The sequence below is a fragment of the Mobula birostris genome, chromosome 10, assembly GCF_030028105.1.
Source record: "Mobula birostris isolate sMobBir1 chromosome 10, sMobBir1.hap1, whole genome shotgun sequence".
Classification (NCBI taxonomy): Eukaryota; Metazoa; Chordata; class Chondrichthyes; order Myliobatiformes; family Myliobatidae; genus Mobula; species Mobula birostris.
This window is the reverse complement of record NC_092379.1, coordinates 14,739,300-14,766,444: the sequence shown is the minus strand read 5'-3', so window position 1 is coordinate 14,766,444 and position 27,145 is coordinate 14,739,300. Positions and strand designations below refer to the sequence as shown.

General features: G+C 47.0%; 1 protein-coding gene across 1 annotated transcript in view; it reads right to left on the bottom strand.

The window, feature by feature from the left end:
- Positions 1 to 27,145, bottom strand: part of LOC140204411 (sprouty-related, EVH1 domain-containing protein 2-like) — a 136,058-nt gene that overhangs the window by 99,413 nt on the left and 9,500 nt on the right. The window contains exons 3-4 of the mRNA XM_072271132.1: positions 26,037 to 26,114; positions 22,220 to 22,258 (exon numbers count right to left, since the gene is read on the bottom strand). Coding sequence (XP_072127233.1) covers positions 22,220 to 22,258; positions 26,037 to 26,114 — 117 coding nt within the window. The remainder of the gene's footprint in view (positions 1 to 22,219; positions 22,259 to 26,036; positions 26,115 to 27,145) is intronic.

Genomic DNA, 27,145 nt, shown 5'->3' with positions numbered 1-27,145 from the left:
TGGCCAGAAGAAACTGCAGTCTGATCAAGGACAGAGGAAACAGACAAGCCAGTTGTCCATGTTTCCCCCCATTTTGTGGACTCCGAAGTGATTCTTGCTCTGGGATAATCTAATCAGAGCGACTAAATGTGGACACAGGACGCTTCAGGCAATGATCTGCTAAACCTGAGACCATTCTCAAACAAGTAACCATTTGTTATGTAAAGGGTATTTCCAGTTGGCTCCTTGGCCAGCACATTATTGCTCTCATGCACACTAAATGGATAAGACTGCACAACATGGAAATATATATACACACACACATATATATATGTATGTAATTGTGTGGAGCACACTGGCAAGTTTAGCATTAAAGGCAGATACATTAGGGACATTGAAGGATCTCACAAACAGGCACATGGATGAAAGAAGAACGGAGGGCTTTTTGGGAGGGAAGGGTTAGATTGATCCGGGAGCAGGTTAAAAGGATGCATTACATCAGAATTAGAATCAGATTTATTATCACCAAATGAAGTCAAATGTCCGAAATGCCGGTCCATGGCCTCCTTGTGGAAGGAAGCCACCCTCAGGGTGGAGAAGTAACACCTTATACTCCATCTGGGTAGCGTCCAAACTGATGGCATGAATATCGATTTCTCCCTCCGGTTAAAAAAAACTCCCCCTCCCTTCCCCTCTTCCTCTATTCCCCACTCTGACCTTTTATTTCTTCTCACCTGCCTATCACCTCCCCCTGGGTCCCCTCCTCCTTCTCTTTCTCCCATGGTCCACTCTCCTCTCCTATCAGATTCCTTCTTCTCCAGCCCTTTATCTTTCCAACCCACCTGGCTTCACCTATCACCTTCCAGCTAGTCCTCCTCCCCCTCCCCTTTTTATTTCTGGCATCTTCCCCCTTCCTTCTCAGTCCTGCTAAAGGTTGACGGTACCCTTTTCCATAAATGCTGCCTGGCCTGCCGAGTTCCTCCAGCAGTTTGTGTGTGTTACAACCACCTGCAGTGTTTTCAGATCCTGTGGGTGCAGTAGATCCCCCACCTCCTACCCCCCCTCCATACCAGATGGTGATGTAACCCTCCACACTAAATTTGAAATTTTAAAGAGACTTTGGTGACATACCAAATCTCCTCAAACTCCTGATCTAACACAGCCACTGGATTGCCTTCTTTGTAACTGCGTCAATATGCTGGGCCCGGGATAGATTTTCAGAGACGTTGACACCCAAAACTTCACTTTAAAATTTCGCTTAAAGTTGACACTTTAAAATTCAGAGATTTTGTAGATTTTAAAATAATACAAATTATGTATAAAGTAAAACATGGACAGCTACCACAAGTATCCAAAGGTTGTTTAAAATGAGAGAAAGTCAACATGATTTGAGAGGGATATGTATATTTCAAAAACAAAGGATAAGAACAAAAAATCATTGTATTTCAGTCAGAGGGGGGAATCTATGGAACAGTTGTAGTGAGAATTTAAAAACATGCACCACACTTAACAAGGTTAAACAATTATTTAAAAATAATTTAATAAACAAATATAAAATACATGATTTAAAATGAATGGGAGTAATGTAAATAAATGATACTTGGAATTGGATTTTGTGTTAAAAGATAATTAAATTTTTTGTTTTGATGTGATGATTGACGCCAAATATGTTGTTGTGTAAGAAAGAGGGGTAGGTGTAATAAGCTGTAGCTTCAGCCTACACCCTTTCGGTCTGTTTAAAAGAATTTAAAAAAAAAGTTTTAAAGAGTTTTAAAGAATGTTATTTCTTGTAATTTTATCCTATGAAATCACCGTTGAAAATGACGCTTTTCGTGATGTTTGTACTGACTAAAATAAATTTCATTCATTCATTCAAAAAAATGTTGAAGCTGCTCACCCCCTCAATGAGGACTGGACCGTACATTGGGCCCGAGGGTCCTGACCTGTGCTGTAGTGTTCTGTGGTCTTGCCAAATACACCACTTGATCACATTGGTAAGTTTGCCTCTGCCCCTGACGTTCCTCACGGGACCTGTGTGGTAGAAGTTTCAGACGGACCGCGCCTCCGAGACTTCCTCACACTGACCAGCAGAGGGCGACGATACTCAGCAGCCGGGTCAAAGGCAGCCCATGAAAATGGAGATCTGGCGCCTCCTGCTGTTAGTAACTGGTAAAGCAGCTTTCTCGACAAGTGGTGTGCGTGAAGCATAGGAACAGGCCCTTGGGCCTACAACATTGTGCTGAACCAATTAAATTAGTAATCAATTAACTAACTAAACTAATCTCTTCTGCCTACACCATGTTCAATCTTCTTCGCATTCTATGGCCTATTTAAAAAGTCTCTAATGTTTCTGACTCTGTGTAAGAAACTTGCCCCTCATACCTCTCACCTTAAATCCATTTCCTCTGGTATTAGTGACTCTTTGAAACCTGGGAAACAAAAGATATTGTCTGTCTACTCTATCTGTGCCTCTCATAATCTTATAAACCTCCACCAGATTTTTCTTCAGTCCCTGCTACTCCAGAGAAAACAACACAAATTTGTCCAGCCTCTTGTGATCGCACCTGCCCTCTAAGCCAGGCAGTGTCCTGGAAACCTCTTCTGCACCCTCTCCAAAGCCTCAACGTCCTTCCTATAATGGGGTGACCAGAACTCTGTGCAATACTCCAGAGGTGGCCTAACTAGAGTTTTATAAAGTTTGGAGTGTAGAAGGTTGAGGGGGGACTTGATAGAGGTATTTAAAATTATGAGGGGGATAGATAGAGTTGACATGGATAGGCTTTTTCCATTGAGAGTGGGGGAGATTCAAACAAGAGGACATGAGTTGAGAGTTAAAGGGCAAAAGTTTAGGGGTAACATGAGGGGGAACTTCTTTACTCAGAGAGTGGTAGCTGTGTGGAATGAGCTTCCAGCAGAAGTGGTTGAGGCAGGTTCGATGTTGTCATTTAAAGTTAAATTGGACAGCTATATGGACAGGAAGGAATGGAGGGTTATGGGCTGAGTGCAGGTCGGTGGGACTAGGTGAGAGTAAGCGTCCGGCACGGACTAGAAGGGCCGAGACTGCCTGTTTCCATGCTGTAATTGTTATATGGTTATATGATGATATAAGTTGCAATGTAACTTCCTGACGTTGGAATTTAATGTCTTGACTAATGAAGGCAGGCACACCATATGCTTTCTTAACCACCCTATCAACCTGCGTAGCCATTTTCAGGGAGCTATGAATATTGACCCTAAGATCCCTTGGCTCATCAGGTCTTGCCGTTAACAGCGTACTGCCCCTTTGCAATCGACCCAGCAAGGTGGAGCACCTCAAGTTCATCTGGGCCAAACCCCACCTTCCACTTCTCCGCCCATCTCTGCCATTGATTCATATCCCGCCGGTCATCCACGCCACCGACCTTAGCATCATCTGCAGACTTACTAACCCACCCAGAGACGGGGAGTGGCTGTCTTAGGAGGGTGGGAAGCCAGACGGGTGGACCGTGGGAGAAGGTGGACGAAGAACGAGGTGGACAGGTTAAGCTGACGGGTACAACACCGTCAGTTGGAAATGAAGGCATCGAGGCATCCTTTCTGCACACACCACGCCTTGGCATGGCCCGTGACTGCAAGAAACCACAGATCTGTGGACACAGCTCAGCACATCATGGAAACTAGCCTCTGTCTACACTCCTCACTGCCTCAGTAAAGCAGCCAGCATCATCAAAAATGAACTCAGATATTCTCTCTTCTTTGTCCCATTGGGCTGAAAATATAAAAAGCCTGAAAGCCTGTACCACCGGGCTCAAGGACACCTTCTATACGGCTGTTATAAGTCAACCTTGTACAGTGAGATGGACTCTTGACCTCACAATCTACCTTACTGTTTACCCACACTACACTTCCTCTGTAACTGTTGCACTTTATTCTGCACTCTTTTATAGTTTTACCTTGTTCTGCCTCAGCGCACCGTGTAATGATCTGATCTGTATGAAAGGTATGTAACACAGGCTGCCTCTCAGTAATAAACTGTCAGCCAGAGCGAACGACAATCAGTGAACAGGGATGGAGGTGGCCATTTTGTGAGATGGTCCTTGCAGCCGCCATTTTGTGAACAGTTTGAACCGACATCTTGCTCTGGGATAATTTAAACAGAGCAATGGAATGTGGACGCAGGGAGTTTTTCTACTGATGGCCTGCTAAACCTGAGACCATTTCAGATAAGTAGCTATTTATTATGTATTATATTATTATGCAGGAGGAGCAGTCTGTAATCTTGTTAGGCTCAGTGTCTGGGTTGCATGGCTTGAACCAGGCAGATTTGAGAAGAGCAAAAGCCATGAGCCTGAGGGCAAAGGTCAGAGTGGTGGTAGCCCTGGACCACAGCCAATAAGAAGGTGACCCAGGACAGTCAGGTGACCTTGAGCCAATGAGATTGAGGTGCAGCATTTGAACCGGAGAGGAAAGAGAACGAAGATGAGAGGTTTTGAATGTAGAGGAGTGACGACTCGTGGAGATTAGAGGAATATGAGGAAATCCTGGCCAGTGTTACCTTTTCTGATCTTTGGCTGTTCGTGGAGGGTCAGGGAAATGTGGTAGGTGTGCACACAGGAATTCGATTGTGCAAATTCACATGCTTGTGAGCTGAGCCAATAAAGGTACTTGTCAGTAAATGCAGAGTTCCCTCCGTGACTAACTGATCATTATTACTTAAAGGTAACACTTGTAGCTAAAACCGACACCAATTCCAGAGGCTGGAGAGAGGGGCCCAGGAGGTTTGTTAGCAGAGAAAGGTGGCTGAGAAGCTGAGGATGGACTTGACGCCAGGCCATGAGTGGAGATCCATTAAGGTGGGGCACAAGTGATCAGCTGGGGGCCGGGGCCAACGGGAGGTCAGAGGGGACAGTGACATGGGGTCGCCGAGGTCACAGAGCCGGAGTATCTGCCGGTAACCGGGGACTAATCAAACTGTTAATACTGGAACCTGGAGGAACTCAGTGGGCCAGGCGGCGTATGTGGAGGGAAATGGACAGTAGACGTTGTGGGACGAGACCCTTTGTCCGAGTCTCTAGGCACTGGCTGCCAAGGCAGGAAACAGGAGTGAGTAAGGGTGCTGGCTGTTGCCTGTCAAAAGCCCTCTATCATGGATCTCCTGCCCAGATATTCAGTGACAATGGGGTGAGTACAGAGAGAGGCGTGTACCTGTTGTATTTACCAAGAGATATCACACGTAAAGATCAAAGTTCAATGGAAATCTATTATCAAAATATACACAGTGCTGTGCAAATGTCTCAGTGCACACACACACACACACACTCACTCACACACTCACAGACGCACACACACACTCACACACACTCACACACACACACTCACACTCACACACACACTCACACACACACACTCACACACACACTCACACACACACACACACTCACACTCACACACACACTCACACACACACACACTCACACACACACTCACACTCACACACACTCACACACACACTCACACACACTCACACACACACACACACTCACACGCACACACTCACACACACACACACACTCACACACACTCACACACACACTCACACACACGCACACTCACACTCACACACACACTCACACTCACACACACACTCACACACACACACTCACACACACACACACTCACACTCACACACACACTCACACACACACTCACACACACACACTCACACTCACACACACACACTCACACACACACTCACTCACACACACACTCACAGACACACTCACAGACACACAGACACACTCACACAGACACATACTCCCAGTCACACAGACAGACAGACACACACACACACACACTCACTCACACTCACACACACACACACACTCACTCACACACTCACACACACACTCACACACACACTCACACACACACTCACAGACACACAGACACACTCACACAGACACATACTCCCAGTCACACAGACAGACAGACACACACACACACACACACACACACACTCACAGGCACACTCACACAGACAGACACACACACACACACCCACTCACTCTCAGCCACACAGACAGACAGACACACACACACACACACACACACACGTACGCACTCACACACACACACTCATACACACACACACACACACACTCACTCACACACTCACACTCACACACACTCACACACACACACACACTCACACAGACACACAGACACACACACACACACACACACACACACACACACGCACACTCACACAGACAGACACACACACACACACACACACACACACACACGCACTCACACATACACACACACTCACAGACACAGACACACTCACACAGGCAGACAGACAGACACACACACACACACATACACACACACACATCTAGGGTGCCTAAGACTTTTACTGTAGTAATTTTATGTACTGCACTGTACTGCAGCCACAAAAAAGACACGTGAGTGATGATAAACCTGATTCTGACCTGAGCCTCTATTGTGGACTGGGAGTGGGAAGGGGGCAGGGAGAGGGGAATCATGGTTGGGAAAAGGGGAAGGGAGAGGGGAGGGAGCGGGAAGCACCAGAGAGACATTCTGTAATGATCAATAAACTAATTGTTTGGAATCAAATGACCTTGCCTGGTGTCTCAGGGCTGGGTGTGTCTGCACTCCCTCCTCCACCCTGCCCCTGGCATTCTTTTTCTGCCACCCGTCCCACACCCCTCCCACGACGCTCCACCCTTGGCATTCCCAACATTCTTTGCTCCTCACATGAGGAATTCTGCAGATGCTGGAATTTCAGGCAATACACATCAAAGTTGCTGGTGAGCGCAGCAGGCCAGGCAGCATCTCTAGGAAGAGGTACAGTCCATGTTTCGGGCTGAGACCCTTTGTCAGGACTAACTGAAGGAAGAGTGAGTAAGAGATTTGAAAGTGGGAGGGGGAGGGGGAGATCCGAAATGATAGGAGAAGACAGGAGGAGGAGGGGTGGAGCCAAGAGCTGGACAGGTGATAGGCAAAAGGGGATATGAGAGGATCATGGGACAGGAGGCCTAGGTAGAAAGAAAAGGGGGGGAGAACCCATAGGATGGGCAAGGGGTATAGTCAGAGGGACAGAGGGAGAAAAAGGAGAGAGAGAGAAACAATGTGTGTATATAAATAAATAACGGATGGGGTACGAGGGGGAGGTGGGGCATTAGCAATGTTCATGCCATCGGGTTGGAGGCTACCCAGATGGAATATAAGTCTGCGTCGGGTCTCGCCAGTATATAAAAGGCCACATCGGGAACACCGGACGCAGTATATCACCCCAGCCGACTCACAGGTGAAGTGTTGCCTCACCTGGAAGGACTGTCTGGGACCCTGAACGGTGGTGAGGGAGGAAGTGTAAGGGCATGTGTAGCACTTGTTCCTCTTACAAGGATAAGTGCCAGGAGGGAGATCAGTGGGGAGGGATGGGCGGGACGAATGGACAAGGGAGTCGCGTAGGGAGCGATCCCTGCGGAATGCAGGGGGGGTGGGGAGGGAAAGATGTGCTTAGTGCTGGGATCCCGTTGGAGGTGGCGGAAGTTACGGAGAATAATATGTTGGACCCGGAGGCTGGTGGGGTGGTAGGTGAGGACCAGGGGAACCCTATTCCTAGTGGGGTGGCGGGAGGATGGAGTGAGAGCAGATGTACGTGAAATGGGGGAGATGCGTTTGAGAGCAGAGTTGATAGTGGAGGAAGGGAAGCCCCTTTCTTTAAAAAAGGAGGACATCTCCCTCGTCCTGCAATGAAAAGCCTCATCCTGAGAGCAGATGTGGCAGAAACGGAGGAATTGCGAGAAGGGGATGCCATTTTTGCAAGAGACGGAGTGAGAAGAGGAATAGTCCAGATGGCTGTGATTCTTTGCTCCTGCCATATTTACAAACTCGCTCCCTGCTCCATGTTGACAAACACAGTACTGTGCGACAGTCTCAGACACCCTGGCTATATGCATGTCACCAGATACAATCCTGAGATTTATTATCTTGCAGGCATTCACAGCAGAAGAGAGAAATGCAATAGAATCAGTGAAAAATCTACACACAAAGACAGCCAAGGTGGGAAAGAAGACAATCTGTGCAAATACAAAAAGAAACTAATAATAATAACTAGGTAAGTAACTAAACACTTCACCTGTGAGTCGGCTGGGGTGATATACTGCGTCCGGTGCTCCCGATGCGGCCTTCTATATATTGGCGAGACCCGACGCAGACTGGAAGACCACTTTGCTGAACACCTACGCTCTGTCCGCCAGAGAAAACAGGATCTCCCAGTGGCCACACATTTTAATTCCACATCCCATTCCCATTCTGACATGTCTATCCACGGCCTCCTCTACTGTAAAGATGAAGCCACACTCAGGTTGGAGGAACAACACCTTATATTCCGTCTGGGTAGCCTCCAACCTGATGGCATGAACATTGACTTCTCTAACTTCCACTAATGCCCCACCTCCCCCTCGTACCCCATCCGTTATTTATTTTTATACACACATTCTTTTTCTCTCTCGCCTTTTTCTCCCTCTGTCCCTCTCACTATACCCCTTGCCCATCCTCTGGGATCCCCCCCCCCCCTTTTCCTTCTCCCCGGACCTCCTGTCCCATGATCCTCTCATATCCCTTTTGCCAATCACCTGTCCAGCTCTTGGCTCCATCCCTCCCCCTCCTGTCTTCTCCTATCATTTTGGATCTCCCCCTCCCCCTCCCACTTTCAAATCTCTTACTCACTCTTCCTTCAGGTAGTCCTGACGAAGGGTCTCGGCCTGAAACGTCGACTGTATCTCTTCCTAGAGATGCTGCCTGGCCTGCTGCGTTCACCAGCAACTTTGACGTGTATTGCTTGAATTTCCAGCATCTGCAGAATTCCTCATGTTTGCGTTCAGAATATGGGTTGTAGAGCCCTTGAAGGTGATTCCATAGACTAACTTCTTATATTCTATATTTTAAATAAAGTATAGATTTTAAAGGAATATAAATCAGCAGAGGGAGGAGACACAAAAGACCGCACATGCTGGAATCTGGAGAAAAATGTCTGAACTGCAGGAGGAACTCAGCAGGTCAGGCAGCATCCGTGGTTTGGGATAAACAGTCGACGTTTTGGGTCGAGACCCTTCATCAGGACTGGAAAGGAAGGTGGCAGAAGCCAGACTTGTCTTTGTTTTTAACCTCTTTTAAATGCTCTAAATGCATTTTTGAATTTTAATTTGTTTGACTCAGTTGAGTCTTTTGAATGGCTTGTAGGTAATCTCCAACACATTCAAACAGTTGCAGTCTGGTGTTTAAAAGAAATCACTTAGTATCAGAGCCCCCAGGCTGAGAGATACATTACCTTGTTCTCTGGGGGCAGGTAAAGGGCGCTGGAGTCAGAGGGGGAAGAAAAGGATGAAAAGAAGAAAAAGGCCATTTGGCCCCTTGTCCCTGCACTAACCCCATGCTCAACAATCCCTTAATTTTGTGACCAGGGTTCAATTCCCGTCGCTGCCTGTAAGGAGTTTGTACGTTCTCCCCAGGACCGCATGGGTTTCCTCCGGGTGCTGTGACAGTCCAAAGACATTCGGGTTAGTTGGTTAATTGGTCGTTGTAAATTCTTCTCCGTGGATTGTCACCTTGTCACAGTGGAGAAGCTTGTCTGGTCCTGAGATCCCGAGAGCAATGCCGTCTGGAGCTATGCTCCTGGTAGGGTCACCCATGGCGGTAAGGTCGAGGGTGAGGTCCCTGACGAAGAACAATCCAACCAAAACCTCAACGGTGGAACAGGCGAACAAAGTTACTTCGGACTCAACGGCTGTGAAGGTGGATGAAGGCTGCAACAAATCCATCAGCTCCAATCGTCGTGGTTTCCATGCCACTGGAATCAGTTGGTTGATTTGTGAAGTATCGTGTGCTTCTTGCAGTGCAACATCAAGTACACGTTAAACAAATACACGCACAGGCGTCTTCGCTCTGTGGGCCACTTCTTCAGAACGGAGACCATCATCCTCGACCTTGAGGGATAGCCACGACAACGACGACATTGTTAATTGTCCTGTGGTTAGGCTAGGATTAAATCTGGGGGGGAGGGGGTTGCTGGGTGACGTGGCTCAAAGGGCAGGAGGGGGCTATTCCGCGCTGATTCTCAATAAATAAATATCCCAACATCTCCTGATCCTGTTCCCTCTGAGAATACTGAATGAGGTGAGGCTCGATGTGGTACCAATGGCCGGGAGCCCTGGGCTAGCAACAGGGAATTCTGGGAATGCTCACCAGTCACGTGCTGGAATCGGGGAGTTTCTACAGCAGGAGAGTCCACTTGGCCCTTTGAGTCCATGCCAGTTGACTCGAGCCCAGCCGAATGTCCCTCCCTGCCTGGATCCCCATAACCGTGCAGGCCCGCACCAGATACTGCTGCAGTGTGGGGAGGGTCCCCGCCTCCATGACCCCTCTCGGGTGGGGAGATCCGCGCCCCCGACCACCCTCCGGGGTGGGAGGCTTCCCTTTGGTCCTAAATCTCTGCCCTCTGGATTCGATTCCCCTGCTGAGGGAATTCAATCCTCTTACTAATTCCTTCCTGCCTCGTCTTAATCCAGAAGAGGGGAGGGGAGGCTTTGCTGAGTGAATGCCGAGGCGTGAGGGGTAGTGGGTCAATGAAGAGGCTTGGGAAGCAAGAAGGCTGGGATTTTGGATCGTCCGTGAAGATGTTTTAGTGGCAGAGAACGCCAGGAGACTGGTGGTAAGTCATTGGTCAGACCACACTAGGAGTATCATGATCAGTTCTTGGCCCCTCATCTGAGAAAGAATGTGCTGTCAATGGACAGGATCCAGAAGAGGTTCACGAGAATGATTCTGGGAATGAAAAGGTTAATGTATGAGGAGCATTTGATAGGCCTGAGCTGGCACACGTTGGAGTTTAAAAGAATTGGGGTGGATCTCATTGGAATCTGCCCAACATTGAAAGTCCAAGATAGAATGGATGTGAGAGAGGATGCTTTCTATAATGGGGGAGTCTAAGACCAGAGGACACAGCCTCAGAATAGAAGGGTGTCCCTTTAGAATGGAGATGAGGAGGAATTTCTTCAGCCAGAGAGTGGTGAATCTGTGGAATTCATTGCCACAGATGGCTGTGGAGGCCAAGAAACTGGGTAAATTTAAAATGGATGTTGATAGGTTCTTGATTAGTAAGGGTTAAAAGGTTACAGGGAGAAGGCAGGAGATTGAAGTTGAGAGGGAAAGTAAATACAGGTATGTAATTCGTTGAAAGTGGTATTGCAGGTAGATAAGTTGTAAAGAAAGTTTTTGGCACGTTGGCCTTCATCAATCCATGTATTGAGTATGTTGAAGTTGTATGAGACATTGGTGAGGCCTAATTTGGAGTACTGTGAACAGATTTTGGTCACCTACCTACAGGAAAGATGTAAACAAGGTTGAAAGAGTGCAGAGAAAATTTACAAGATTGTTGCCGGGTCTGGAGGGCCTGAGTTATAAGGAAAGACTGAATAGGTTTGGACTTTATTCCTTAGACTGTAGAAGATTGAGGGGAGATTTGATAGTGGTATACAAAATTATAAGGGTATAGATAGGGTAAATGCAAGCTGGCTTTTTCCATTGAGGGTGGGTGGGGCAACAACCAGAGGTCATAGGTTAAAGGTGAAAGGGGAAAAGTTTAAGAGGACCATGAGGGGAAACTTCTTCACTCAGAGGGTGGCAAGAGTGTGGAACAAGTGGTGCACGGCAGTTCGATTTCAACCATTAAGAGAAGTTTGGATAGGTACGTGGATGGTGGGGGTATGGAGGGCTATGGTCCCGGCGTAAGTTGATGAGAGTAGGCAGTTTAGATGGTTTCAGCACAGACTAGATGGGCTGAAGGGCCTGCTTCTGTGCCCTATTTTGCCATGACAAAACTCTAAATCAGCCATGATTGGATGGCAGGGAAGACTTAATGGACCGAATGGCCGAATTCTGCTCCTTTGCCGTACAGTCTTGTGGTAAAATACCAATGTCAGACAGACCTTGAGAATGACATCATCGCGGTGTACATTGTCCAGTGGAATTTAAAACTGAGAGATCCGAAAATTCAATCAGAATTTACCTATCGTACCTAATTATAATACTTCAAGATATGATGATAAAATATTAAAATATTATATTAATAAGTTATCACTTTAATAACATAATACATGAAGTACTTTATATTTCATATCTAATTATAATATTTGATAAGATGTACCTTAAAATCTAATTATAATATATAATTAAACTAGAGCCATACCTGGAAATAATACATTTACGATCCATATACCTTTAATATCTAAATATATTTATGAGCCATACTTTTAAAACTGAATTATATTAAGGGTTGTTACAACCTTTAATAACTAAAAATATTTATGAGTCATACATTTAGCATCTAATTACAATATACTAATGAGTCATAACTAATACACAATTCTAATATAGTAATGAGGGAGTTGTACCTTTAATATCTAATTATAATATATTAATGAGGAAGCATTAATATTTTAATCAAAGAGAGAGCCGGGCAGAGGGGAGATTGTGAAGGCGATGGAGATATCACCCGTCGAAGAGTTGGCCTTGTGATGTAGGTGTTCCAGGCGACGTGGGTCAGTCAGGTTTACCATCAAGTGTGATAATCTGAGATCTGGGACTTACAAACTTGAAGACAGCTTTAATAAGAAGTTATAAGTCTTTCCTTCAGTCGTGTCCACAGACCGGCAGTCGTTCAGAAACTGAGGGAGTCGTTGGAAGTGGGATTAGTGCGGGGACGTGGTCCTGAGGTGGAAGATCGTATCTGATCTTATTGAATGGCGAACCAAGTTTGAGGGGCCAATTAGCTTACTCCTGCTGCTACTTGGTATGTTGTAAAAAGCCCCGATACACGTGAACGTGGACGCAGACATGCAAAACACATTCACTTTCACACACATACATACAAACACACAACACACACACACACAGACATGCAGACACACATACATACATACTCTCACACACACACACACACACACACACACACACACACACACATACACAGTCTCATGCACACAGACCCACAAATACACATATACACGCACACACACACTCATTCATACAGTTCATATTTCAGACATACACAGTCTCACACACAGACAAACACGGACAGACAGACAGACAGACACACAGAGTTCGGAGCAAAGGCCCCCGATTGCCGGACTACGCAGTCTTTGCACTTCAGGAGCTGGGGTCTGGGTGTGAGGGGTGAACAGGGAGTGGGCGGAAAGGTTGCTCTCCTCCCAGCGCCCCCCCCCTTTGTCCACCGTCTGCCCCACTCCACTCCGGGCCACTGTGTCCATGGGGCTGTCAGAAGCCCAGGAGTGACCTGGTGTTCACAGGAGCGTGAGGAGAGAACCCTCACAGACATTGGGATCTGCACACGCGTGTGGGAGGAGTGGTGTCTTCATCAAAAATATCAAATTCTTTGGTGGTTTTATTAGTGTAGTGATCAGTGGGTGGGGGGGGGGGAGCGGACGGGAGCTGAACGGGGGAGTGGGTAGGTGGCACCTGTCGGAATTAATGTGGGGAGGATGTTTCCTATAGCGGGCGGGTCTGTGATCAGACAGCACAGCCACAAAATACAGAAACCCAGCAGAGGAGGAATTCCTTCAGCTGAATTGTGGTGGATCTGTGGAATCCATTGCCATGGACAGCTGTGGCGGCCGAGTTATTAAAGTGGCGATCGACGGACTCACGATCAGTCGGGTGTCAAAGGTGACGGGGAGAAGGCTGAGTGGGGCTGAGAGGGAGAATAAATCAGCCATGATGCAGGAGCATGGCAGAGCAGACTTGATGGGCTGAATGGACTAATTCTGCTCCCATGTGTTTAAGGTCCAAAGGCTGTCAGTTTCAATCTTTCAACAGGAGTTTTGGGTGCTCTGCCTGTCTCCCACTGCAGCACAGAGGGTCCCGTACAACGGGCATCCTTTTCTTTCAAACAGGTCCTGACGAAGGGTCTCGGCCCGAAACGTCGACTGTACCTCTTCCTAGAGATGCTGCCTGGCCTGCTGTGTTCACCAGCGTTTTTTATGTGTCTGGATCCTCATTTGCGCTATTTATGTTGGAGCAATCCCAATGATCCCATTTCTCGCAACACACATCAAAGTTACTGGTGAACGCAGCAGGCCAGGCAGCATCTCTAGGAAGAGGTACAGTCGACGTTTCGGGCCGAGACCGTTCGTCAGGACTAACTGAAAGAAGAGTTAGTAAGAGATTTGAAAGTGGGAGGGAGAGGGGGAGATCCAAAATGATAGGAGAAGACAGGAGGGGGAGGGATGGAGCCAAGAGCTGGACAGGTGATTGGCAAAGGGGATACGAGAGGATCATGGGACAGGAGGGCCAGGGAGAAGGAAAAGGGGGAGGGGAGGAAACCCAGAGGATGGGCAAGGGGTATAGTGAGAGGGACAGAGGGAGAAAAAGGAGAGAGAGAAAAAGAATATGTGTATATAAATAAATAATGGATCATTGTTGTCTATTCCTCGGACCACCAGCACCCTTCTCTACACGCGCAACCTGATTGCAAGGCTGACTCTCACCGTTCCCAGCAGCGACAAGAGCATGGAGACATTATGGCACAGAAAGACCCACTTGAGACATGTTAGTTCTCCATAAAGCAATCCAATCAGTTCCAGTCCCCTGCTCTGTACTTTCCTTTGCCCAATCCTGACCGAAATGGTGCAGACACAATCTAGACGGACTATTCCACCGAGCTATTATTTTAATGCAGATTTGTCATCTCACTTTTTATATTCGGATCCCGATCTCACCCTGTGGAGGGTCTGGTCTCTGGTGGTTCCCCCTCCCCTGGAGTCAGGCATGGCTGTGGGCTCCCCGTGGGAACTTGCCCCTGGCCCAGCCGGGGTTAACCAGCTGCCTGAGCAGCGGCTGGGAGCGAAGATTGGCACCGGCCCCCAAGGTGTTGGAAACACCCGGCCGGTCAGGCAGTGGCCCCGGTGAGAGAAACAGTCACCATTTCACATTGACCCCTCATCCATTATCGCTGGTCTTTCACATAAGTGTGATTGATTGGCATTTTAAAACGGACCAGTGGGTGGGTTAATTGGTCATTGTGAACTGTCCTGTGATTAGGCTGGGGTTAAATCGGGGGATTGCTGGCTTGAGGGGCTGGAAGGGCCTCTTCCACGTTGCATCCCAACCAATCAATTAAATGAAGAAATTGCTTAAGATTCAAGATTGTTTAATGTCTTTTCCAGTACACAAGTGTAAAGGAGAATGAAATAATCGTTATTCCAGATCCGATACAGCACAGAAAAAAACACGGTAAGATAAAGAACCCAATAATAAAAAAACACAACGCGAAATAATACATAGAATAGTTTGTATCCATAGATTGATTGTATGGCCATTTCACTGGCTCTTCACCCAACCCTGGACTATTTGGACAGCAAAGATGCATACTCCAAGATGCTCTTCATTGACTACAGCTCAGCATTCAAGACCATCACCCCCTCAAAACTGGTCAATAAGCTCCGAGACCTTGGCCTCAGTTCCTCCTTGTGCAACTGGGTCCTCGATTTCCTCACTTGCACGTCGGTTCAGATCAGGCGTATGTCATGCGTGAAATTTGTTAACTTTGCAGCAGCAGCACAATGCAATACATGATCGATACAGAAAAAAAGTAAATAGATTACAGTCAGTATATATAGTATACTAAAAAATTAAATTAAACATAGTGCAATATCAGAAATTTAAAAAAGTAGTGAGGTAGTGTTCATGAGTTCTACGTCCATTCAGAAACTGATGGCAGAGGGGAAGAAGCTGTTCCTGAATCGCTGAGTGTGTGCCTTCAGGCTCCTGTACCTCCTTCCTGATGGTAACAATGAGAAGAGGGCATCTCCTGGATGATTGGGGCCCTTAATGATGGACGCCGCCTTTCTGAGGCACTGCTCCTTGACAATGTCCTGGGTACTACGGAGGTTAGTGCCCAGGATGGCGCTGACTAATTTTACCACCCTCAGCAGCTTTGATCCAGTGCAGTAGCCCCCCCACCCCCCCCACTCCCCCCAATACCAGACGGTGATGCAGCCTGTGGGAATACCTTCCAGGGAACCTCTGTGAAGTTTTCAAATGTCTTCGGTGACAAACCAAAACACTCCTTTGTTCTACTGTGAATGCCCGAAAGAAAATTAATCTCGGGGTAGCACACTGCTTTGGCAGGCGGGCTGAACCAGGTTAGTGTGGCCGGCAGCTTGGCAGCCTGGTAAGACAGGGACATGCCTGCCCTAGCTCGCGGAGCCAACCCCAGTGGACTGGGCGGGTCAGATCTACAGTGAGATCCAACCGCCAGGACGGTGGGTGCTTGCCACGCTCGACGGAGAGCGAAGGATATGGCAAGGCACAGACGACATCACGGTCATCCACTGCCAGCAAGGAAGACCCCAGTTTGTGGCACTCGTTCGTACCACTGGACCTGCATTCTGAGGTCTGGAGAGTGGAACTGCCCCAGTCCTCTTTGAAAGCTCCCCTGCACAGGTCTCTTGTCATTGTTGGACATGATGGACAGCCATGGACTTCGATAATAAATTTACTTTGAGCTTTCAGCTTTGGCGGAGTTCCCTCGTGCCTGCTGTCTTGTTTTTCTATGGGGGTAAAGGACGGGCCTGGAGGGGGTCTGTTGCAGCAGACTGGGTCAGTAACTAGAGAGAATTTTGTAGCTGGTGCACACTACCGCCACAGTGCACGGAGAACTAGACCAGAGAAGGAAGGCATTGGTCGGTCCACTTTCGGGATGTAGTGAGCAGTTTTGGAACTATTGATGTGTGCTGACCCTCGGAGAAGGCCCAGAGGAGGCTCATAAGAATGATCTCGGGAATAAAAGGCTTAATGAAAGGCGGGAGGAGAAGATGGCAGCGCGCCTGCGCGTGCGCAGCTCTCCGGTGAAAAATGATATCGTATCTGTTAAATAGGGGCCGTGGACAATTCTGATTTGATGGAGAATGGACGTGAAATCACAGAGGAACAGCTGGAGAAATTTCTGAGATGCCCGTTCGCTGCTGTCATTACTGTGTGGTTGGGAATCTTCCGGAGGGTAGGCCTCAAAACCCCCGGCCTTTCCTGCTTTTGGCGACCGAGAAGGAGGTCGAACCGTTCGGACAGAGATGGCGCTCAGTACTCAGTGTCGGAGAGCTGATCAGAGCTCGAAGTTTTTGGATGACTCAGAGTTGCATTGTGGTCGGCATGGCAGGGAGAGTTTTTCTTCCTTCTCCTGTCTGCGTGAGATGTGGGACATTTGAGAGATTTTGAACTCTTACTGTGCTCATGGACTTCTTCATCAAGTTATGGTATTGTTGCACTGTTGTAACTATATGTATAATTATGTGGTTTTGTCAGTTTTTTCAGTCTTGGTCTGTCCTGTGTTTTGTGATATCACACCGGAGGAAACAATGTATCGTTTCTTAATGCATGCATTACTAAATGACAATAAAAGAGGACTGTGTGTCTTCATAATCTAATGTACGAGGAGCGTTTGACACCTCTGAGCCTGTGCTCGGTGGAGTTCAGAAAGATGAGGGGGCATCTCATTGGAAAGCACCGAAGGGCCTGGATAGAGTAGAAGTGGAGAGGATGCTTCCAGTAGTAGAAGAGTCTAGCATTTCAGATGCAGCCTCAGAATAAAGGGACCTCACTTTAAAACTGAGCCGAGGAGGAATTTCTTCAGCCAGAGGGTGTTGGACCTGTGGAATTCATGACCACAGACAGCTGCAGAAGCTGGGTCATTGGGTATATTTAAGGTAGAGGTTGATAGGTTCTTGATTGGGAAGGGGGTTAAGGGTTACGAGAAAAAGGTGAAAGAACAGGGTTGATAAAAAAGTCAGCTAATATTGAATAACCGAGCAGACTTGATGGGCTGAATAGCCTCATTCTGCTCCTGTTTGTTACGGTCTTAGAAATACACAAAAAGTGCAAAGTTCTGTCTCAGAGTTCAAAGTTCAATGTAAATATATTATCAAATCAAACTGTCACCCTTATACTACCTTAAGATTCATCTTTTCTGCGGGTATTTACAGAAAATCAAATTTATGAAAACCTATGCTTAAGAAAGACTGTCAAACAACTGGTGTGTGAAGGGAGACAAGTTATGCAAATAATCAAAAAGTAAGTAAATTATACAGGGAGCACGAGTTGTAGATTCACACATGGAAAGTGTGAGGTCCTGTTAAATATAGCCATAGTTCAAACTGCGCCTGATCACCAATACCGTACAAAAGTCTTAGGTACATATATAGCTAGCGAGCCTAAGACTTTTGCACAGTGCTGTAGTAATTTTATGTATTGCACTGTACTGTTGCTGCAAAACAAAACAAATCTCATGACACATGTGAGTGATGATAAACCTGATTCTGATATGGGTCTCTATCGTGGACTGAGAGTGGGAAGGGGGGCAGGGAGAGGGGAATCATGGTTGGGAAAGGGGAAGGGAGAGGGAAGCACCAGAGAGACATTTCCATAATGATCAATAAACCAATTGTCTGGAATCAAATGACCTTGCCTGGCGACTCAGGGCTGGGTGTGTCTGCACCCACACCACCCCTGGCATTCCTTCTCTGCCCCCTGTCCCACACCCCTCCCGCGGCGCTCCACCCTCGCCATTCCCAACATGCTTCGCTCCCGCCAGATTTACAGACTCGCTGTCCGCTCCACGTTGACAAATACAGAACTGTGCAAAAGTCTTAGGCACATGTGTCTATGAACTGTATGGAACTTCATGGCCCAGCATTGACCTCAGCCTACCATGACCACCAAGTCAGGGGTTAACCCAGATTCAGCATGGAGACCACGTACACATCCATTGATCAGTGACGGAGAGTTCAATGTAAGTATCAGTCCAGGGAGAGCGGAGCAACAAGGAAAGACCAAATGGTGCCTGGATTTCCTCTCTTGTATGTCTCCATCAAATTCCACCCCCCCCCCCACAGTCTTCTATGTTCCAAGAAATAAAGTCCTAACCTACTTAATCTTTCCCTATAGCCCAGGTTCTCCAGTCCAGGCAACATCCTTGTAAATTTTCTCTGTACTCTTTCAATCTTATTTACATCCTTCCTGTAGTTAGGTGACCAAAACTGCTCCAAATTAGGTCTCACCAATGTCTTATACAACGTCAACATTTATAGGAAAAATATAAATATAGTAGAATTTTACAAAAGGAAATGAATTTCAAGGTCGTATTTAGTAACATATAGAGTACGTCCTTTGGTGATAAATTTACTTTGAACTTTGAACAGAGGAGGTGCAAGTGTGGAACGAGCTGCCTGTAGAAGTAGTAGTTTTCAGTTTGATTGTAACATTTAAGAGAAGTTTGGATAGGTACATGGATGAGAGGGGCATGGAGGTCTACGGATCTATGGTCTGGGTGCTGAGGGAGAAGACCAGGTTGGCATGGACTCGATGGGCTGAAGGGCCAATTTCTATTACTCTATAGCCCAAAGTAACTTTAGCAAATTTGCAGATGACACAAAGCTGGGTGGCAGTGTGAAATGTGAGGAGGATGTTATGAGAATGCAGGGTGACTTGGACAGGTTGGGTGAGTGGGCAGATGCAGTTTAATGTGGATAAATGTGAGGTTATCCACTTTGGTGGCAAGAACAGGAAGGCAGATTACTATCCGAATGGTGCCAAGTTAGGAGAAGGGGAAGTACAATGAGATCTAGGTGTCCTTGTTCATCAGTCACTGAAAGTAAGCATGCAGGTACAGCAGGCAGTGAAGAAAGCTAATGGCATGTTGGCCTTCATAACAAGGGGAATTGAGTATAGGAGCAAAGAGGTCCTTCTGCAGTTGTACAGGGCCCTGGTGCGACCACACCTGGAATATTGTGTACAGTTTTGGTCTCCAAATTTGAGGAAGGACATTCTAGCTATTGAGAGAGTGCAGCGTAGGTTCACGAGGTTAATTCCCGGGATGGTGGGTCTGTCATGTGTTGAAAGATTGGAGCAACTGGGCTTGTATACACTGGAATTTAGAAGGATGAGAGGGGATCTGATTGAAACATATAAGATTATTAAGGGATTGGACACGCTAGAGGCAGGAAACATGTTCCCAATGTTGGGGAGTCCAGAACCAGAGGCCACAGTTTAAGAATAAGGGGTAGACAATTTAGAACGGAGTTGAGGAAAAACTTTTTCACCCAGAGGGTTGTAGTTCTGTGGAATGCTCTGCCTCAGAAGACAGTGGAGGCCAATTCTCTGGATTCTTTCAAAAAAGAGTTAGATAGAGCTCTTAAAGATAGTGGAGTGAAGGGATATGGGGAGAAGGCAGGAAAAGGGTACTGATTGTGGATGATCAGCCAGGATCACAGTGAATGGTGGTGCTGGCTTGAAGGGCTGAATGGCCTACTCCTGCACCTATTGTCTATTGTCTGTTGTCTAAAGTGTGAGGTCCTGGTTGATATGTACACAGAAACGTGAGTCCTGGCAGATATATGCAGAGAAACTGCGAGGTGCAGGCTGAAACATGCAGGGCTTCCGCTGATCTGAAAACCTACTGCAGTACTGGAGATGGCCAGCAGGTGGTAGTGTGAGGCTGATTGTGAAACTTTTCCTCTTCCCCTTTCAATCCTTCAGGCCAAGTGCACACTTGTTCCCAAACACAAAAATGCCTTACTGAGATTTCAATGGATCTCATGCTGCTGTCTGCTATGTAAGTAAACACAGCAAGACCACAAAACACCTCCACTTAAAAAAAAACACACACAAGAGATTCTGCAGATGAAGGAAATCTTGAGCAACACACACACAGAATACTGACGGAACTCAGCTGGTCAGGCAGCATCTATGGAGGGGAATAACCAGCTAACGTTTTGGGCTGAGATTCTTCAACAGGAAGGAGGAAGAAACCAGAATAAGAACTTGGGGAGGACTGCAGGAGATGGGCGAGACCATGTGAGGGGGACTGGTAGGTGGGGAAGGGGAGATGAAGTACGAGGGGTGATTGATACGTTCCTGGCCTAAGGTAGAAGGAGTCAATTTTTAGAAAACCTAGCACATTTATTTTTCAACATAGTCCCCTCCTACATATACACACTTAGTCCAGCGGTCGGGGAGCATACGGATCTTCGATCTTGAATAAAGATCTTAGATTAGAACGTTTGAAGTTAATAACTCATCGGGGTGATTGATTGGATTAGATTATGAGGACACTCAGTCCTCGTTTATTGTCATTTAGAAATGCATGCATTAAAAAATGATACAATGCTCCTCCAGAGAGACTAAAACTGAAAAAACCACATAATTATAACATATAGTTACAACAGTGCAAAGCAATACTGTAATTTGATAAAGAGCAGACCATGGTTAAGTTCGTGGCCAAAGGTAGAAGGAGATGAGTTATTAACTTCAAACTTTCTGCATAATCACTCAAAGAGTTGACCTGCACGTGCATGTAACGAGAGCTGTCTAACTCATCTCCTTCTACCTTAGGCCACAAACTTATCAATCACCCATCTGTGGACGCTTTCTGGAGGTCCAAGATCCGTACGCTCCACGACTGCTGGACTAAGTGTGTAAATGTAGGAGGGGACTATGTTGAAAAATAAATGTGCTAGGTTTTCTAAAATTGACTCCTTCTACCTTAGGCCACAAACATATCAATCCAACACTCACAACATGCTGGAGGAACTCAGCAGGTCGGGCAGCATCCGTGGAGAAGATTGGTCGACGTTTTGGGCTGGAACGAAACAAAGGGTTCTGGCCTGAAACGTCGGCCGATCTTCACCACGGTTGCTGCCCGACCTGCTGAGTTCCTCCAGTGTGTTGTGAGTGTTGCTTTGACCCCAGCATCTGCAGATCATTTTGTGTTTAAAACATACCAATCACCCCTCGTAAGAAGCTGGGAGGTGATAGGTGGAAGTGGTAAAGGGCTGAAGAAGAAGGAATCTGATAGGACAGCAGAGTGGACCATGGAATACAGGGAAGGAAGAGGGGAACCAGAGGGAGGTGGTGGGCAGGACATGATGGTGGGGGAGGAGAAGGGAAGGGGTGAGAGGATTACCAGAAAGGGGGTTTGAAAAAAGAGAGAAGGAGGGATTGGTGGTGGGGGGTGGGGAAGAAATTGCCGGGAGTTAGAGAAATCGATGTTTATGCTGTCAGGTGTTACGCATCCAGCCTGATTTTGGCCTCCTCGTGGTCTGACATGCCGGAAAGGAAATTAACTAACCCTGTTGGAAAATGGGAAATCACTGGGACTTACAAATGGTCTGCTGGAGGAACTCGGTCGGCTGGGCAGCACCTGCAGGGGGAAAGGAGGAGTCAGCAAGGTTCCGGGTCAAAACTCTGCACCGGTAACGTTCTTGTGCGGCGTTTTCCCTCCCGAAGCGTTGCCCATTCCTCTCAGCTCCACAGATGCCCCTCGACCCGCTGAGTTCCACCAGCAGTCTGCTTGTGGCTCCAGGTTCCAGCATCCGTGGAATCCCGTGCCTCAGTTGCCGGGATTACCCGGGACCTGTGCTGCGGCAGGTGCCCGCACGGACCTGCTGCTGCCTTGGGTTTCTCGGGCATTAGGTGACCGATGAATGCTGAACCAATGGCTCTCACACACCCTGTGCCAGGGAAATCTTACACCCACCGAACGGACAAGTCAGGAAAGGGAGCAACAAATCAGCAGTCAGCACAGTGCTCCCCCCCCCCCCCCAGTGCAGTTCTCGTCCCGCTCCAGGCTCTGGTACAGGTTCACAATGGTTATAGGATATAACATTTGTTTACAAACAAGAGAAGATCTGCAGATGCTGGAAATCCAGAGCAACGCACACAAAATGCCGGGGGAACACAGCAGGCCAGGCGGCATCTGAGGCAAAGAGTACACAGGCGACGTTTCGGGCCAAGACCCTTCTTTGGGACTGGGAAGGAAGATGAGGAGTCAGAGTAAGAAGCTGGGGGGGAGGGGAGGAAGAAGCACAAGGTGATGGGTGAAACCTGGAGGTGGGGTGGGGTGTAAGGGATGAAATAAAGAGCTGAGAAGTTGATTGGTGAAAGAGATACAGGGCAGGAGAAGGGGGAGTCTGATAGGGCAGGACGGGAGGTCGTGGAACAAAGAAAAGGGGCAGGAGCACCTGAGGAGGTGATGGGCAGGTAAGGAGGTAAGGTGAGAGAGGAAATGGTGAAGGGAGGGCACTTTACTGTAAGTGTGTGTTGCTATAAAAATCTATTGATCTATTTATTGGCGGGAGTCTTTGGGGTTCTAACTTTTTACTGTCAACCATTCTTTGGGGCACTCTTCTGTTTTCGTGGATGTCTGCGAAGAACAAGACTTTCAGGATGTATACTGCATACACTCTCCGATATTAAATGGAAATATTGAAACTATCGACTTACTGAGATACAGTACGGGATAGGCCCTTCGTGTCCTTCGAACCACACCGCACAGCAACCCCGAAATGAAAATTAGCCTAATCACAGCACAGTTTACAATGACCAATTCACCTACCCACTGGCACGTCTTTGGACTGTGGGAGGAAACCAGAGCACTGAGAGGAAACCCACACAGTCATGGGGAGAACGTACAAACTTTGCAAGCAGTGTTGGGAATTGAACCAGGTCGCCTGTACTATACAGGAACGCGCTAACCACAAAAGTTGTCATTTGTCATATATAAAATTCGCCACAATCTAGAAAATAGACAAAATAAGATCATAAGACATAGGAGCAGAATTAGGCCATTTGGCCCATCGAGTCTGCTCAATCATTCAATCATGGCTGATCCTCTTTTCCCCTCCTCAGCCCCACTTAATGAATAGTGCCAAAGAACAATGAACCCATGAAACCAACTCAGCATTTTTTCTTCTTTTGTGCTACTTATCTAATTTAATTTTCTTTTCTATCGCATTTAAATGTTTTTTATAATTATGCATGGCAATTTCTGGAATCGGCTCTGTTTTATGTTTTTAATAAGTTTTTAGCAAGACTGAATTTGTAGTTTTTCTAGCATATAATGCATTGTTCACAATATGTGGTGTTAAACACCACCTACTGGCGGCAAAGCAATATAACAGTTACATAACAGTTATCATTCATTTTTCATTGGCTAAGTGTTAAATATGCTCTACCCACATGTCTTCTAATTGTCCCTTTTTTGAGGATGTGACTGAACACGTTGATGAAGGTAGAGCCGTAGATGTAGTGTATATGGATTTCAGCAAGGCATTTGATAAGGTACCCCATGCAAGGCTTATTGAGAAAGTAAGGAGGCATGGGATCCAAGGGGACCTTGCTTTGTGAATCCGGAATTGGCTTGCCCACAGAAGGCAAAGGGTGGTTGTAGACGGGTTGTATCCTGCACGGAGGTCGGTGACCAGTGGTGTACCTCAGGGATCTGTTCTGGGACCCTTACTCTTTGTAATTTTTATAAATGACCTGATGAGGAAGTGAAGGGATGGGTTAGAAAATTTGCTGATGACACAAAGGTTGGGAGTGTTGTGGATAGTGTGGAGGGCTGTCAGAGGTTACAACAGGACATCGATAGGATGCAAAACTGGGCTGAGAAGTGGCAGATGGAGTTTAACCCAGATAAGTGTGAGGTTGTTCATTTTGGTAAGCCAAATGTGATGGCAGAATATAGTATTAATGGTGAGACTCTTGGCAGTGTGGAGGATCAGAGGGATCTTGGAGTCCGAGTCCATAAGACACTCAAAGCTGCTATGCAGGTTGACTCTGTGGTTAAGAAGGCATATAGTGCATTGGCCTTCATCAGCTCTGGGACTGAGTTCAAGAACCGAGAGGATATGTTACAGTTTTATAGGACCCTGGTCAGACCCCACTGGGAGTACTGTGCTCAGTTCTGGTCACCTCACTACAGGAAGGATGTGGAAACCATAGAAAGGGTGCAGAGGAGATTTACAAGGATGTTGCCTGGATTGGGGAGCATGCCTCATGAGAATAGGTTGAGTGAACTTGGCCTTTTCTTCTTGGAGTGTCGGAGGATGAGAGGTGACCTGATAGAGGTGTACAAGACGATGAGAAGCATTGATCGTGTGGATAGTCAGAGGCTTTTTACCAGGGGCTGAAATGGCTAACATGAGAGGGCACAGTTTTAAGATGCTTGGAAGTAGGTACAGGGGAGATGTCAGGGGTAAGTTTTTTACGCAGAGAGTGATGAGTGTGTGGAATGGGCTGCTGGCAATGGTGGTGGAGGCGGATATGATAGGGTCTTTTAAGAGACTCCTGGATAGGTACATGGAGCTTAGAAAATTAGAAGGCTATGGGTAACCCTATGTAATTTCTAAAGTAAGTACATGTTCAGCACAGCATTGTGGGCTGAAGGGCCTGTATTGTGCTGTAGGTTTTCTATGTTTCTATATATATCTCAGGAATTTGCCTTATCTCGGTATAAAAGTGTCTGTCGTTGCAAAAATCGACATCTTAGTTTCTTGTCTTTGTTCTTAGTTCTTTCCTTCATTTCATGTGCTCTGTGTCTGTTTCCTTTGTTTAAATGATGGCAAAGCAACAAGTTTTCAACTCTCTCTAGGGCTCCTGTGGATGGAAAATCACCAGATTCCAAAACAACCATTGCTGTCGCAACACAACAAAGTTCATGACGTAGGCCAGTGATATTACACCTGATTCTGATTTCTGTTGTGCCGAAACGGATTAGCGAGGCAGCGCCCATGGGTCCTAGGCCATTCAGTAACCAGATGGCGGTGGGGGGGGGGGGGGGTGGGAGAGAACCCATTCCTAACTCATTTTTTGTGGGTCTTCAGACTTCCATAGCTCCCATCTGTCCTTCCGATACTAAAATTTCTGGAGGTAACCGACGCAGAGGGGATGTTTCCATTAGCAGGGGAGTCTAGGATTTGAGCGCAAAGCTTTGGAATAAAGGGATGGCTCTTTTAAAACAGAAATGAGGAGAAATTTCGTCAGGCAGAGGGTGGTAATTCTGTGGAATTCGTTGCCACAGATGGCTGTGGAAGCCAAGTCATTGGGGTATATTTAAAGCGGAGGTTGATTCTACATCTACTCATCCACTGGGATGCGTCGTGTTGCGTTGGCTGGGGCTTCCTCCCGGTTTTACTTACCTGCACTGACACAGAAATGTCACGGTGAGTGCTGACAGATGACTGAACCTGGGCGCAGAGGAACGATAGAACTCCCACCTAGACACAGAAACAAGATCTTATTCTTAGGAATTCCGACAGAACATCAGTGGCTTGACCGAGTGACGCCGGAAGATGAATCATTCTCAAAAGGCAAAGACGCCCGTGCTAATGGGAGTTCACCTTAAATAATCACAGTACGTGGAAAACCCGTGACCAGTCAAGACAAACTTGAGGAGATTAAACAGATAGCTCAAGGCCTTAACGACTCGAGATAAAAACAACAGTGAACAAACACAGATGCACAGGCCCACAGGGCTCATGGTCCAGAAGGAGACCATTCAGCCCATTGTTTCCATGCCGGCTCCTAGGGATCAAGCCCATCAGTCTCATTCCCCCCGCACACTCCTTTTAGCCCCTGCACCTCCACAGCTTATTCCCTGTCCCAGTCCTACCGACTCCCTCTTTGACTTTTTTGCCACAAATCTGCATTTGCCTCCCAGCACCCGGGAGGGGAGCACAGCATGCAGGGCAAAACCCACACGGTGTTAGAGAGGGAACGTGCACACTCCACACGGACAGCGCCTGATGTCAGGATGGAACCTGGATCGGTGAAGCTGGGAGGCAGCAGCGAGGCCTGCTGGATCCACAGACTCACTTTCAAGGACTCTTTACGACTCATGTTCTTAATATTATTTTTCATTTGCGCAGTTTGCCCTCTTTTGCGCATTGTTTGTTTGTGATTCTTAGACCATAAGACATCAGAGCAGAATTAAGCCATTTGGCCCATCGAGCATGCTGCTCCCATTCCATCATGGTTGATTTCTTATCCTCCTCAATCCCGTTCTTCTGCCTACCCCCTGTAACCTTTCACATCCTTACGAATCAAGAACCTATCAACCTCTTCGGTCGGATATCATTGCATTTACATTGCTGTTGGCCCGTAGGAGAATTTTGCTGGTTTGGAAATCTGCCACTCCTCCAACTGCTGCTGCTTAGTGAGAAGATGTAATGTTTTTTCTGAAATTAGAAAAGATTAAATTCACTTTGAGGGGGTCTGTGAAGAAGTTCTATTCGAAATGAGGACCTTT